Raw genomic sequence first — 10,000 nt, 5'->3', positions numbered from 1 at the left:
TAAATAGTATATTTACACCTTATTTATATTAGCCTACATATGATCAATATTCATTGAAACTAAGTGCTTAATAACAACTGTTAAACTAAACTTGCATGTGTGTAATGGATTAATAAAAATATAGATCATATACAAATCATATATAAATTATATTATCATTAAAACCAGACAATTTCATCATTAAATATTTGTTTTTACTATATAATGACCTTTAATTTGGAGGAAGAGAAACTGGGGGAGTGACTTTATTGCGTTGGGTGTGTCAGTGTCACTTAGCTTACACCTGATTGGTCCAATTTCAGTTTGAGATCTCTAACCCTGAACATAACCTGCCCCGGAGCAGGTTAGCCGTGGAGCGTAAGTTACCATGGCGATGAACACCGCTAAAAGCCAAGTCACTTTCATGGTACCTAAAACCCAGGATTGGTGCAAACTAATCTGAAACTTACCTGGCTAGCCAGCTAATCCAGCTTCATGGTACAGGCCCCAGATGTTAAAAGACCATCAAAGATTTAAAAAAATTACAGACATAAATATCTACAGACACATTTTATTGACAAAAAAAGAAGGAAAAACAAAACAAGTAAATGTGTTGTTAAATTATTGAAATATTATCTTAAAATCTCAGGGGGACTTTAAGTAAATATTTTGTGAATCTCTGATTTATTTGATACAGTGACAAAATAAACGAAACTAAACGACAGATCAGACAATAAACACATGAAACTCGCCAGAAGAAACTGTGACATTCACATGGAAACAAACATTATTGATCTGAATGTGATCTGTCAGTTATGAAACGGTTTGTTTTGACCCTCATCTGGACATTGCGCTTCATTATAATCGTTTGTTATCGCTCCCATCACAAATCTGTTCAGTTCATATAAATAACATGTTAGATATCTGAGTGTCAGGCGTGTTGTATGACGCAGTTAAATATCGTGTAGTTTGTTCTGACCTGTCGCAGCATTCTGAAAGCGGGCGCCATTGCGGCTCTGCGTCACAGTCAAAAGTGTCCGGAGGAAACAAGCAGCTGCACTGACGGAACCCTAACCCTAAGTTACAACTACAACACACTCACAAATAATGCCTTTTTACTAGTTATAATCTATAACAACATCCGTCAATTAGTACTGTATTCATAGCACTCATTTCGTCTGAAATTTATTTCTCACAAATTGGAACCAAATGGAGACTCAAACTTTTCCGAAGCATAAGATGTTGCAGATAATTTATTGATTAATGCGTTATGGTATACAAAAAACAAAACATCTGAACATTGTATTTGCAATGTTACATATTAGTGGAAAATCTTAATAATCATTGAATTTATTGACTCGCAGACCAAGAACATTAATCACTGGAGTAACTGATAATAATACTGATTCACTGAGTGTTTGTGACTGATTCATACTGGAGTATTAACAATACTCTGAGTGTGCACACATGAACAAAAACAGCAGCACAAACTAAATGAATCTCCAAATGAAAATAAACATTTACAAAAACTATTTTCTGAAATAAAATCTTTTTCACAATCACAGGCCTTCAGAAAGAGAAAGCATTGGTCACATGATCAGGGCTTTCAGCGATGTTGACTCGGGTCTGGACACAGTCTCTCGCGCGGCGCTCGAACCCTGCCGTCACGTCCATCAGCAGCTCCTCCTCTGGGAAAACAGACACTCGGTGAAGAACGTCCTTCTTCAGATCCTGCAGGAAACGAGTCTTCAGCTCATTCAGCTCTTTAGCAAGAGCCTTCAGCACGTCTGGAGACGCCTGCGCTTCTGTGAGACACACAGCAGTCCTCATCACACACATCTGACTGAAGAACAGAACAAACTAATACACAACTATTATTTCACCAAGCCGTACGAAAGCAGAATCCTGCAGAACGGCAGATCAAAGTTATTGAACTGAACTGAATCCACACTGAACTGAATCAAGACTGAACTGAATCCACACCGAACTGAACCAAGACTGAACTGAACTGAATCAAGACTGAACTGAATCCACACCGAACTGAACCAAGACTGAACTGAACTGAATCCACACCGAACTGAATCAAGACTGAACTGAATCTAGACTGAACTGAATCTAGACTGAACTGAATCTAGACTGAACTGAATCTAGACTGAACTGAATCTAGACTGAACTGAATCTAGACTGAACTGAATCTAGACTGAACTGAATCTAGACTGAACTGAATCTAGACTGAACTGAATCTAGACTGAACTGAATCTAGACTGAACTGAATCTAGACTGAACTGAATCTAGACTGAACTGAATCTAGACTGAACTGAATCTAGACTGAACTGAATCTAGACTGAACTGAATCTAGACTGAACTGAATCAGCACTGAACTGAACTGAATCAAGACTAAACTGAATCCACACCGAACTGAACCAAGACTGAACTGAATCCACACCGAACTGAACCAAGACTGAACTGAACTGAATCAAGACTGAACTGAATCTAGACTGAACTGAATCTAGACTGAACTGAATCTAGACTGAACTGAATCTAGACTGAACTGAATCTAGACTGAACTGAATCTAGACTGAACTGAATCTAGACTGAACTGAATCTAGACTGAACTGAATCCACACTGAACTGAATCAGCACTGAACTGAATCAGCACTGAACTGAATCAGCACTGAACTGAACAAGGACTCTAATGTCTCCTGTTAAGCTGCTTTACAGCAGAATCTGAATTTGATGAAGTGTGCATCACTGATTGAACAGTCTGTACTGTATAAAGTGTGACGCACCGCGAGCCGATGCCACGGCCTGAGAAACCAGACGTCTGCAGGTCTGATCGGCCTGATGAAGAATGCTGGACGCACAGATCTGACGGTCTGCCTCCTGAAACACAGATGAAGATGAAGGGTTACAATCATCATTATCCCTCACTTTGATGGACTTTGAGTTTAATTGATCATGAATGATCTGAACGATCATGTGACCACAGCCGTGTCTGAATCGGCTCATTACACTCATGTGACATTCACTTTGAATGAACGAAGCTTGAGCGTTTCAGACCTTCTGCTGTGACTCGTCCTGGACGGGCCTCAATGGGTTCTCCAGCGCCGACCCCAACAAGTCCATCAGCTTCTGCCTTAGAGAGAGAGAGAGAAACAGGAATGAATAAGCAGAAGAATAATCATCTGAGAGGCAATAAAACAGACAGATATTACTGTGTCTGTATATCACTGTACAAATATCACCATCTGTGGATTTAAAGTCACCATGAATTCAGAATGGACACCTTGTTTTTTACGTCACATTTCAGTGTTTATTCTAATTGATTTATCACAATCGGTCATTATCTTCTCCTCCCTCTTGCAGCATCTCTTCTTTTCTCTGATGTCGAGGGCGGGGCAACCTGTCACTCACATGAGATCCACCAATAGCAAACCACAACCATTCAATCAATTCCCCACAGACAAAATCAAGCCCCGTCCTACATTTGTTCTTGTTTGAGAAGCAGTTTCACTCGAATATACGACACAATAGAGAAGACCAGCACAACTTCTGTCTCATGCTGACTTTAAACACTCTGTGACTCTGGAGTTTGACCTACAGGTCTGCGATGCGGTCGGTGCCGTCCAGCGTCAGGCTCTGCTGCTCCCAGCGGTTTCTGGGGTTTGGAGGCTCCATTCGCTCACAGACGTGCAGCAGCACTTCATCAGGAACGCTCTGCGATCTCTGCTGGTTCCTCTGGAGACACACGTGCAGCGGACAGCGCAGGAACACCTGACAGAAACCCACACCGTCTGTCCAACAAACACCAGCAGAACACGTCACTTACACTCTTCAGCTCCGGTCTCAGAAACACAAGAACTGCACGTACACTTCCTGGCCAGCTGGTGGATCTGGTATCTCATGCTCTGGTAGTAGAAGTTGTCGTCCAGCAGCAGGACGAGCGGCTGCGAGTGTGTGTGTGTGTGAGAGACGCTCTGCTGCTGCAGCATCTGCTCGAAGCGCCTCCAGACGTCATCATCGCTGTCCGAGAGTGTGTGAGTCTGATCCGAGAGTGTGTGAGTCTCATCCGAGAGTGTGTGAGTCTGATCCGAGAGTGTGTGAGTCTCATCCGAGAGTGTGTGAGTCTCATGCGAGAGTGTGTGAGTCTGATCCGAGAGTGTGTGAGTCTGATCCGAGAGTGTGTGAGTCTGATCCGAGAGTGTGTGAGTCTCATGCGAGAGTGTGTGAGTCTGATCCGAGAGTGTGTGAGTCTGATCCGAGAGTGTGTGAGTCTGATCCGAGAGTGTGTGAGTCTGATCCGAGAGTGTGTGAGTCTGATCCGAGAGTGTGTGAGTCTGACGCAGGAATCTCTCCAGACACATCAGAACTGTTTTCCTGTGCTGCTTCCATTCAGTCTGGAAAACAAAACGACAAAACACACACACACACACACACACACACACACACACACACACACACAAATCAGAGCAAAAAAGGTTCAGACAGAATAGAAAAGCTCACTGTTAAAAGTTGATCAGCTCTTAAAGGGATAGTTCACCCAAAAATGAAAATGTGATGTTTATCTGCTTACCCCCAGCACATCCAAGACTTTGAGGTCTGATCGCGCTCTGGTGATGGCAGTGATGTTTAGCAATCATTGCAGTATAAGCGCGAGACATCACTGCCGCTGTCAGAGCGCGATCAGACCTCACCAACCGAGTGCTGAACGCAGTTGGACATAGTGATGTTTTAGAGGTAAAAAATGATATAAATACTGTTGGGTTTCTCACACAAACCGATCGTTTCGTGTCTTAGGACATCAGTGTGTCGCCACAAGCCGCAGGGTTTAAATTGGATTTGTCTGTGCGTGTTTTTTTGACTCTTATAGATGGAGTTCCCATTGACACGCATTATACGACTGACAGACGGCAACGGTTGGAGTTAAAAATCTAAATTTGTGTTCTACTGAACAAACAAAGTCTTGGATGCGCTGGGGGTAAGCAGATAAACATCATATTTTCATTTTTGGGTGAACTATCCCTTTAACTTGACGTCTTTTAACAATGTCTCGTCAAATGAGACATGAGCGAATTGTAAATTTCAAATCAAATGAAAACAGTTCAGCTCCTAAAACCGTGTCTAGTTCGTTTGCGTTCCTTTGATATCAGTTTCTGAACACAAGAACACGAGAACTAACCCTAATCACGTGATTCAGAATTATACTGACATGAACAACAGAGCAAGAGTTCATAAACACTGAAGCTCCTGCAAACAGTGACGGATGGTGATCACTGGCTGTTCAGTGACATGTTCACACACACACACACACACACTCTCTCTCTCTCTCTCTCTCTCTCTCTCACTCACTCACTCACTCACACACACAAATAACGTGTTTTATCATAACATGACAGATTAACCTCTTGCCAGTCGCGCGCAGGGATCAGTTCGTCATACGTCACGAGCAGCGTCCTCCAGCCGAGTGTGTGCGCGTGACCCCGCAGCTCCCGCGCCAGACGGGATTTCCCCGCCGCCGGTAAACCGCACAGAACGCAAAGACACGCAGGTGCGGGAGACATCCGGAGAATAACAGACAGTCACCGAGCAGGCGCGAGAGTTTAGCTGATCACGTGGTTCTGGTCAGAACAACCCATGCGCACATGTGCGCGAAGACCCCGCCCACTCGCAGAACATCGGCCGCTCATTGGTCACTGGCGCTAAACGTCAAGAAAACAGGAAGTCAGATTCGTGCACTTTAATGAATCCATCTATGAACTTTAAAACTGCGAGTGTTCCGACTGCAGTAAACACGGACTGTTGTTGTGAATGTGATAGTCATCATCAGTGAATTATATCGTTGTTTGTTGATCATTATTACTCAGATTAAGTGTTCATGCGACAGATGTCAGACTGTGAGCCGCTCGAGAAGCGCCGAAAGCTGCAGGAGTCTCTCCATCCCGAGAGGTGAAAGTTCACAAACCTTCAGAACAAACGGAACGAATCTGAGGCGATCAACAGCCGAACTTATTTATAATATGACTTTTGTTAAACAGGCCTGAAGATGCAGAAAACCGAAGTAAAGTCCTTCATCCTGAAGGTTCATCGAAACCCCAAAGGAAGAGACCGACACCGGGCAAGAGCAGTCAGAACTCTCTGGATCTCTGGGTGACCCGGACGAGTCCCGCCAGAACTGACCTCTCCATCTCATCTGAGGAAAAGCCGTCAACAGCAGAGCGAGAGACCGAACACAGACGAACCGGTTCTGTTCTGGTGTCGGGAGATCCGGACGCGAACACAGACACGCGCAAAATCACACACTTCTTCACAAAAGCTCCAGTTAGAGTCACGTGCAGAAGGTGAGTGGCGCGCTTTGTGTTTATTAAACTACAACTACCACAAAACAACGACGTCAATCAAGCAGTCGCGCCTGTGGCGGTGAACGCCAATCAGATGTGGCGAACGCCACGTGACCTAATTAATATTCATCATTAGGAGCAGCGTGTGTGTGTGTGTGTGTGTGTGTGTGTGTGTGTGTGTGTGTGTGTGTGTGTGTGTGTGTGTGTGTGTGTGTGTGTGTGTGTGAGAGAGAGAGAGAGAGAGAGTGTGTGTGTGTGTGTGTGTGTGTGTGTGTGTGTGTGTGTGTGTGTGGAGAAAGAGTAGAAAAAGTTTCAGTAAAGTTTATTTTTTATATTTTGATATTTCTGTATCCGCGGGAACTACTGAATGATTCTGACCCAAACATAAACATCCATGATATTTCATCACGTGTTCAGCTTCTGCCTGTAATAATGATCTGCTCTGAAACGGAAAGTGAAAGTGAAGTGAGTGAATGTGATTCAGTCACTCCCGTTCGGACAGTTCGAGTGAATGGACGGGAATCAGTCATCCGGGTCGAACCTCCTTCATGTGTCTGTCGCAGTTTTCCTCGTCTTGTGTCCGTTTGGGCTCCTGAGAGCCGCTGCGGTTAGTAATGATCTGTAATGTTGGGTTCAGTCTGATGTTGTCTTCATGAACTCGTTGGTTTAGTTCTGAACTGGTCCAGAATGACGTGCTGATGTTGTTGTAGAACCTGACAGAACTCTATAGGATGATGGAGGTGTGGAGGATCAGATACAGCCTGAGGAACTGCTCGATTCTCAGATGTTTCCGCAGATTCGCGTGAGTTTGACAGTAAAGCTGCTGAAGCACGTGACAGCTGAAGAGCCAATCAGAAACACTCTCTGTGTGTCCATTATTAAAGTGATGGAGGCTAAATCAGCTCAATCAAGCCTAAGGTGTTCTGCAGGTTATCTGGTTAATTCCCATTCAGAACCAGATTTGATCAGGTGTCCTTTAGAACCTTCACTATTGGACTGAATCAGTGTTTCTGATGAAGAAGATCATCAAGATCCTCCTTCCTATTATACATCTGATTGGGCTTTTAATGTTTTTATTTAGTAAGCTCTCTTAAGGACTTGTTTAGTAAACTAACCCATGTAAAAGCTTCTCCTGTACTCTGGTGAAGCTCCGCTGGTAACTTACAGCACCTCTGCGGTCACGTGTGATCTGCTCTTCATCCATGAACTCATTACAGGGCTGCAGCAGTGGCTGATGGGAAGGCGCTCAGCAGTGATGTCACCAGGCTGGGTGTTCCTGTCGCTGATCTGAGGAGGGCGCCGGTGTGCAGCGGGCCGTTACCTGCCCTCAAACCCACCGACGGACACACGGTCACGATCAGGGTGAGTTTACAAGAAGTGAAGCACTATTATGGGGTTTTGAAAAGTATCTCTCATGTGGCGTGAAACGCAGCTCTTAGTGAAGGAAAACATCCTGCAGTCTAAAAATGTGCACTGTATATAAAGTTATTGCCTCTCAAAAGTAAGAGTCGACTCTGAGTCAATTAAACGAGTCGTTTGTAAAACGAATCCCAAGCCGCTTCGTTGTGACGTCACAATGAAACATTAGCATATTGCCCGCCCTCTTATCGCGCGCACAAACGCCAGGGAAAATTCCTTCTTCTACAGCAGTGCAATCTTTTGTGTTCCCGTCATTTACTGACGACTGCTTCTCAAACCTCGGGGGTTTAACGCAGGATTCACGCTTAAAATATGGATCAATGTTTCTTTGGACCAACATGCTCCTCTGAATCTCAACCTGTGAGTATGATTAATTATTGATGTTTATATTTTTTAGCAATCGTGCAAAATTCGTAGTTTTGTATGTTATGTTGTGTAACAGGATGTTAAGATGCTAGTCCGCACTAACTAGCTCAAGTATTCTCTGTAAACAGTAAACACTCATTGTGATGTCAAACAATGATATAGCCATTTTCCTTTGATGTAAACGTCTGTACACATCTGGCCTAGACGTTTATCTTATGTTAGAGGTTTTCAGCTTCGCTTGGCGTTCTGATGCAGTTCCCACAGCTGCTCCTACAGAAAGTATAACAGTGACGCTGCTGTCACGTCTTATAAATAACTGAGGTGACACTTACCACGGAGAAACGTCCGGCTCCAGTCGTGAACGCGAATCAGTTTCTGGTTAATCGACTACTTCAGATGTTTAGAGAGAGACAAATCGCTTCTGAATCATTGAGAACTGAGGTGAAATTAAATGTATATTATGAGAAAACAAAAGTGTTTTTTGACCTTGCATGCATGTAAACCTGTTGTAGGAGACTCACAAAACAATATTAGGAACTTTAAAAAAGGCATAATAGTGGCACTTTAATTCAGTAAATATTCTGTCATAAATAATTCTGTAAATAATGCAGATCACAGCGGGATAGAGGAGAGACAGTAAAGCTGCTGTAACTAAACAGCTGTTCACCGCTGGCAAAAATGTATTGTGTTTATTACTCAGGATTCAGGAACTGATGCTCTGCATTTTGCAAATGAAAAGATATGCAACATTTTTGCAAATGAAACAAAGTAAAAACAACTAAAGAAAAAGTAGAAATGATCTGCCTGTGAATGTAAGTAAGCTGAGGAACGTGGAACAGGAAGCAGTTGTGCGCTTATGATATTAGCTGCAAAATAAATTATATCTAAATATTATTATTATTATTATTACTGCTACGATTTCTTCATTCATTAGTGTTTCTTTGTGTAATTTGTGTGTTTGTTTTACAGACTGACCTGTTGGATCCTGGGAAGGTTCCAGTGCCGTATCCCTCTCCTGAGAAACGGAGCGACTGCTGGGACGACTGGCACGTGAAAATGCCCTGCTCCGAACAAAACCTGTTCCCTGCGGACCGTACGGTCAGAGAAACGCACACAGCGGTTGAAGAGGAATGTGTTACTGTAATCAGCTTCATTACTTGAGTCGTGATGTTGTTTGTTTGAATATTCCCAGACTCTCCAGAGCCGATGGGATTTGATTCATCAAGCCCTGAGCGTCCCGTTGAAGTCTTCTCATGATGTGAAGGTGATCTCGCTGCTCTCTTCTCTGAAATTACAGTTTTACTCCATACATTCTGTGTCAGTGTGTGTGAACATCATTAGCTGTAACTGAGACACATGGACCTGCAGAAACGATCTAAATATGAAACAACGTCCTTCATTCGGAAGAATGATTCATACACTTATATTTAAATTTTAAAGACAGTTTTCATTTTAAAGACCCAAACAAACAAAAACAAAAGTTTGGGTTAATCAGTATGCACTGTAATTCACATTATAGTGACGTGTCCTCATTAAGATAAAGAGCTAAACTGTACGTAAATGTGTTGTATTTTTCTGGTTTTGTCCAGCTGAGGGCAGCAGAACTCAGCGAATGAAGAACACAAACTCACTGCAAATAAAAGTGATGCTGCTTTTGACCTTTATTTCAACAATTTTACTTTTTTGTAATGTGTTTCACTCTAGGATGCTATATTGAAATATAATGCAGGTCAAGCGAAGGCGTGGGACTTCTCAGCTCTGCATTCATACTGTAAGGTAAGAGGCACGAGTGTGTTAAACACACACACACTCTCTCTCTCTCTCTCTCACACACACACACACACACACACACACTCTCTCTCTCTCTCACACACACACACACACACACACACACACAC

General features: G+C 43.2%; 3 protein-coding genes across 6 annotated transcripts in view; 1 reads left to right on the top strand and 2 right to left on the bottom strand.

Annotated features, from left to right (window-relative positions):
• The window catches only part of acadsb (acyl-CoA dehydrogenase short/branched chain), a 10,798-nt gene extending 9,727 nt beyond the window's left edge, over nt 1–1,071 (bottom strand). The window contains exon 1 of the mRNA XM_067368611.1: nt 959–1,071. Within this exon, the coding sequence (XP_067224712.1) occupies nt 959–988 (30 nt within the window). The 5' untranslated portion in view covers nt 989–1,071. The remainder of the gene's footprint in view (nt 1–958) is intronic.
• Nucleotides 1,072–1,198: 127 nt separating this feature from the next.
• LOC137007318 (L-seryl-tRNA(Sec) kinase) lies at nt 1,199–5,549 on the bottom strand. Of its 3 annotated transcripts, none has more exons than XM_067368612.1 (6): nt 5,382–5,549; nt 3,851–4,376; nt 3,581–3,773; nt 3,040–3,115; nt 2,769–2,862; nt 1,199–1,784 (listed from the first exon to the last, which is right to left on the bottom strand). In XM_067368612.1, exons 1-6 carry the CDS (start codon nt 5,538–5,540, stop codon nt 1,549–1,551), a joined length of 1,284 nt encoding a protein of 427 aa, XP_067224713.1. In that variant the 5' UTR covers nt 5,541–5,549; the 3' UTR covers nt 1,199–1,548. The 3 variants fall into 3 exon arrangements, with proteins under 3 accessions (XP_067224713.1, XP_067224714.1, XP_067224715.1); XM_067368613.1 differs by lacking the exon at nt 5,382–5,549 and adding an exon at nt 5,159–5,374; XM_067368614.1 differs by having other exon boundaries at nt 1,611–1,776.
• A 237-nt stretch (nt 5,550–5,786) lies between these two features.
• The window catches only part of LOC137007316 (poly(ADP-ribose) glycohydrolase-like), a 16,300-nt gene continuing 12,086 nt past the window's right edge, over nt 5,787–10,000 (top strand). The window contains exons 1-6 of one of the 2 annotated variants that reach the window (XM_067368609.1): nt 5,787–5,925; nt 6,015–6,317; nt 7,535–7,679; nt 9,072–9,200; nt 9,295–9,366; nt 9,807–9,878. In XM_067368609.1, coding sequence (XP_067224710.1) covers nt 5,855–5,925; nt 6,015–6,317; nt 7,535–7,679; nt 9,072–9,200; nt 9,295–9,366; nt 9,807–9,878 — 792 coding nt within the window. In that variant the 5' untranslated portion in view covers nt 5,787–5,854. Of the gene's footprint in view, nt 5,926–6,014; nt 6,318–6,339; nt 6,925–7,027; nt 7,120–7,534; nt 7,680–9,071; nt 9,201–9,294; nt 9,367–9,806; nt 9,879–10,000 lie in introns of those variants that run through there. The other variant, XM_067368610.1, reaches the window with a different exon arrangement.

The sequence above is a fragment of the Chanodichthys erythropterus genome, chromosome 19 (assembly GCF_024489055.1).
Source record: "Chanodichthys erythropterus isolate Z2021 chromosome 19, ASM2448905v1, whole genome shotgun sequence".
NCBI lineage: Eukaryota > Metazoa > Chordata > Actinopteri > Cypriniformes > Xenocyprididae > Chanodichthys > Chanodichthys erythropterus.
Note: the sequence above shows the minus strand (reverse complement) of the source record. Positions and strands in the feature narration are given on the sequence as shown.

Bases quoted from the DNA above. Each gene is read 5' to 3' on its own strand.
- LOC137007318 (XM_067368612.1), bottom strand. From the start codon at position 5,540: ATGTCTCCCGCACCTGCGTGTCTTTGCGTTCTGTGCGGTTTACCGGCG. The intron at 4,377-5,381 runs GTTAATCTGTCA...TTTGTTTTCCAG, and splicing joins CTGCGCGCGACTGGCAAGAG to ACTGAATGGAAGCAGCACAG. The intron at 3,774-3,850 runs GTACGTGCAGTT...TTTGTTGGACAG, and splicing joins CCACCAGCTGGCCAGGAAGT to ACGGTGTGGGTTTCTGTCAG.